Source organism: Arachis ipaensis, chromosome B1 (assembly GCF_059453495.1).
Source record: "Arachis ipaensis isolate K30076 ecotype BB chromosome B1, ASM5945349v1, whole genome shotgun sequence".
Lineage (NCBI taxonomy): Eukaryota > Viridiplantae > Streptophyta > Magnoliopsida > Fabales > Fabaceae > Arachis > Arachis ipaensis.
Genome location: NC_142436.1, coordinates 21627378 through 21631887, shown reverse-complemented (window position 1 = coordinate 21631887; position 4510 = coordinate 21627378). Strand labels below are relative to the sequence as shown.

Here is a 4510-nt window from a genome sequence, read left to right as displayed (position 1 = left end):
TTTCAGAAAGGTTGTCAGTGTCATAGGGTTATCGTGGTTTCCAGCGCCTTCATTACCATTACCAACTTCACCACACTCACCATTGCGTCCTCTATTACGATATCCATTCCTCTCTCTTAAACGGTCAATTGCTCACGTTGTAGCAGTTGCCGTTTCACGCACAGCCTCAGCCATGGTGTTCATCGCAGCTATAAAAGCATTTGCACCCCTCGTCGGTTCTTCTACAGGGTTCGCACCACGCCTACCACGTCCTCGTCCTCGTGCAGCCATCAAGATCCTATTCACACCCAACATGCAATATTAAGGTGATTAGTCTTAATATTTCAAGCAAAGTGTGAATAGTTTCTAAAATGGAAATACAGCGATAGTCATGCAATCCATATCACAAGGATATCCTATATGCATGAATCACAACTCACAGAATGCAATGAAGCATGATTCAGTCCATATCCCCAGGCTTTAATAGGAATGAACTGCTCCGATACCAAATTGTAACGACCCAATTCCCAGTACGTCATGATCATACTAGAAACCGAGTGTCACCAACTTACTTATCCAAAATTTTAACTATTTACTACTAAGCCTGTAATCGAATTAGCGTACTATTGAATTTTTGGAGAAAAACTTTTATTTTGTAAAATGAGTTGCGAGGACAGCTAATTAAACATACACAAGCCATAATAAGGAAACAAATAAAATATACATAAGGCCAACATCATATATAAATATAACATATAGCATAGATCATACATACATATAAAGGTACTGTCATATATATATATATATATATATATATATATATATATATATCATAAATTAGCATACAACCCTTGCATCTTGCTACTATGTACAAATCAATATTCCGGGCCTTGGTCCATATAGGAAACCCCTAAACTGGCGCCCGAAACTAGCCTAGTCAACTATGTACACCCTATTCTCTCTGTGAATCTAATCAAAAGTGAGAGACTAACATAAAAGCTAGGCTAACACAAAAACTACCAAAAGGCATAACCTCAGCTTCCAGGCCTCAGCTATCATCATCAGAGGAGATCACAATCACATCAGAATACTCCTCAGGATCCTCGTCCTCGTCATCGAAAATCTCTATAATCTCATGAGGGGCATTGGCACTCGTGCTACTGGTCTGACCAACACTCGTCGGTCCACTAATAGAGGCAGAGAGTGGCTCCTCAAAAGATGGCGCGGATGAAGATACTAAGATCTGCTCTATAGGGATATCCTCCTCCAGTACATGCTCTGAAATATGCTCCTCCATGGGCTCAGGCTCAGGGTCCACCTTGTCCGTAGGCTAATCGGGATGCTGATGAGGCACTGGCCCGTCATGGAACGAGTGAAATGGTGCATCTGAGTGAAGCCATTTCAACGGGAACTCGTAGGGATTATTGGGGTTAAACTGTGGAGTGTTAATAGGATGACTGAAGGGGTGATCATGCAGAATATACATACGAGTCCTAATCTCCGCACCTACTACATAAAACCTATGCTGTACAATATCCTTATATATATATAGGGAGGGTCCATCTCATAAAACAAGACTCCGATCTCCATCTGAAGGGGAGGAAGAAAAGGGGTAAGAACTGTGAAGTTCTTAGTAGGGTCGGGGGTAGTTAGTTTAGTCAGGATTACCACAATTCAAGTAATTCACAACAAAATATACAAGAATCACAAAGAAGTATCTAATTACCACAATTCAGAGTAACAGTAAGGAATGCATATACACAGGAAGACAATCACAAACTATTTCACTGTATCAAGTAAAATGCAAATGCACAACAAAGATGATGCACGTCTAACCCTATTGCAGGTAACGAGCTCATTTGTCGGTTTCAACACGCACCCGACGCAATCCGACTCGCAAGTCAGATAAGGCATTCCAGTGACATAACCTCTGCAAGTTACTACTTCTTGCAGGCGCTGATTCTCCAGCTGAAGTATATCGAACATGACCTCTGCAAGTACTTGCACGCGCTGATTCTCCAGCTGAAGCATGTGCTCCTTTCTCCTGGAAGCCATTCTATATACACGGAATCCCCGTACAATCATTCAGACATAAAGCCCACGGCTTAACATGTTCGCATCAACACTATAACTATTTACTTTCTGTCACCCTCTCGTGACCTTTTAATCATTTCATAATCACACATGCCGATTTATCTTGTTTTTTCTTTTAAACCAAAACCAATCCCCCTTTCATCCTTAAAACTAATTCTTTAACTTTTTCCAAGATATTACAAAATGAAATCATTCAATAAAAATTCAATTACTTTTAACGTTCACAAAAACTCCTCCAAATAAAATCCTTGAGTCAAATTCAAAACATAAGCCCTTTTCATTTTTAAATCAAACTTAAACATAATACTTTTCTTAAATAATTTAAAATTGTAAAATAATTTTTTCTAAATAAATCAAACTCAAAATATATATTTTTCTTAAATGAGTTGGTGGTTGAGGAGGTAAGAAAAAGAATAATAAAGAGTTGCAGGAAAAAAAAGGATGAATGGACTTCTGTGGTTGAGGAGGTAAGAAAAAGAATAATAACTATAATAATACTAAAGAGTTGGTGGCATTGGAAAAGCTGTGGATGCCTCCATCAAAAGGAAGTGCAAAAAGCTAAACTAGTAAACTTTGATATGAGCTTTTAGTTTGATTTCTAATCATATTTGTTATTTGAAGTGATATTCTTCGTATTTAGATATTTACAAGGAAAAAGTGAAATCTATTTATTCTAAGCTCATGTATTATTAGAACTTATAAAGTTTCTCTGTGCTTATATCTGAGATTAGGAAAGATTAAAGACTCAACTTTATTCTTTTTGACATTCATATATTTAAGAAATCTACCAGACTCTCACTTCATGAATTAGTTTTCTCTGTCACTTTTGTCATGTTAGTAGAGAAAGGAAAATTAAGTAACCAATTTAGGTTCGATTTTATTAACTCATAAAAGAATCATTGACAATTATAAGTCCATCATTTGCATACCTCTAAATTGGTTCATAACAGAAATGGGCAATAATCATAACAGAAAGTATAGTTTTGTTAAAAGCTAGATAAATAAATCACTAAAAAAAAGAAGGCATAAGGAGTTGACCATAATCAAACATTTTATAAGAGAGCTTGTACACTTCGAAGGTCAAGATATGATGGTAGTAAAACTAAACTTTCATGATAAATATGGAAGAACAATTTCATTGAATTACAGTGGTTAATGACGGGAAATTCAAAGCTGCCATGATCCAAGTTATACGGAACTATCTTTGAAGATGATGCGACCGCCATAACATCATTTCCCCAGATATACAATGGCCGTAAATATTCACTAGATAGACGCGGGTGGCAGCGGATGCTGTCTAATTTAGTCCAAGATTGAGGCACTCCACACTCCTTCATGAGCCACACAAACCAATGAGTTTTCTCATGATCAAAACAAACCGCAAGACAGTTCCTCAGCACACATAACTTCGGGAAGTAGATTGTTTTATTTTCTGGAATTTGAGGCAAAGAAAGTTCGTTAAGAGTCTCCTTCACCAAGTCAAGGGAAATAACCAAGCAACCCAAAGTGTCATGCAAATGAATCCAATTAAAAGTGACTGTGCCAGACACAAATATCCCTTCATTAGCATCACCAATCTTGCCACTAACTGGGATATCTTGAATGGTTCTCCTTGAAGGATTCGGGCAAAATGTATAGATTCTGGTTTAGATTTATGAGGTTTCCATTGTTGTTGTTGATTTATAGTCCCAACAAGTTTGTACTTGTCATTCACATGATCACAGCTGAAGCCGCGAACCAATATGAAAATCCCAATTTCTAGCGATTGGGATGCTAATCCAGTGCAGGGGTTCCATAACATGGCATGCTTGTTATTGGTGTTAGTAAAATCAAGCATGCACAATAATCCATTGCAAGAGCCAATAATCCGGTGGTGATGTCTTCCTTCGATGAGAACCACTTTCGTAGGCTCAAAAAGGTTCTCCAACAAGGATCGTACAGAGAATTCTCTAAATCTTTCGTAAAAGAAGCCCCAACTATGATAAAGCTTGCAGCTCACTCAACATGAATCTGCGATAATTGAATGTCAAACATGGTCTTTGACAAATTGGGAGATCAAAATTAGGGTTCTCCATGAACTGCACACACTCCATAACCGAAGAAGTGACCTCTTCGGAAGCCTCAGCAAGATTTCTCTGTGAATTCATCTGGAAGGATCGTCAGCGGTTGCAATGGCGTTACCGTTGAAGGGAGCAGCTGTTTCGGACGGTTTTTAGTGACTCCTAAAAGCTTCCTACTCCTTTCGTCAAGATGCATGATAACAACGTTAATAGAGAGTAACACTGCTCGGATTTCCAATTCCTTTCCCACGGTAGTTTGAAATATTTTTTTATTTATTTATTTGTTACTTATTATTTTTTAATACTTAAATTTGTATAACTTTTTTAAAACATCCAAAACATACAAAAGTTATGTTTTAACTTCTATTCATCTTCTA

At 37.5% G+C, this 4510-nt stretch overlaps 1 protein-coding gene across 1 annotated transcript; it reads right to left on the bottom strand.

Annotated features, from left to right (window-relative positions):
* Positions 1-1309: 1309 nt before the first annotated feature.
* On the bottom strand, positions 1310-4220 carry LOC148575929 (F-box/kelch-repeat protein At3g23880-like). The gene is given in 4 exon segments (XM_088502624.1): positions 1310-1485; positions 3221-3722; positions 3725-4049; positions 4162-4220. Coding segments are annotated over 4 exon segments (1062 nt in total).
* Positions 4221-4510: the final 290 nt, after the last annotated feature.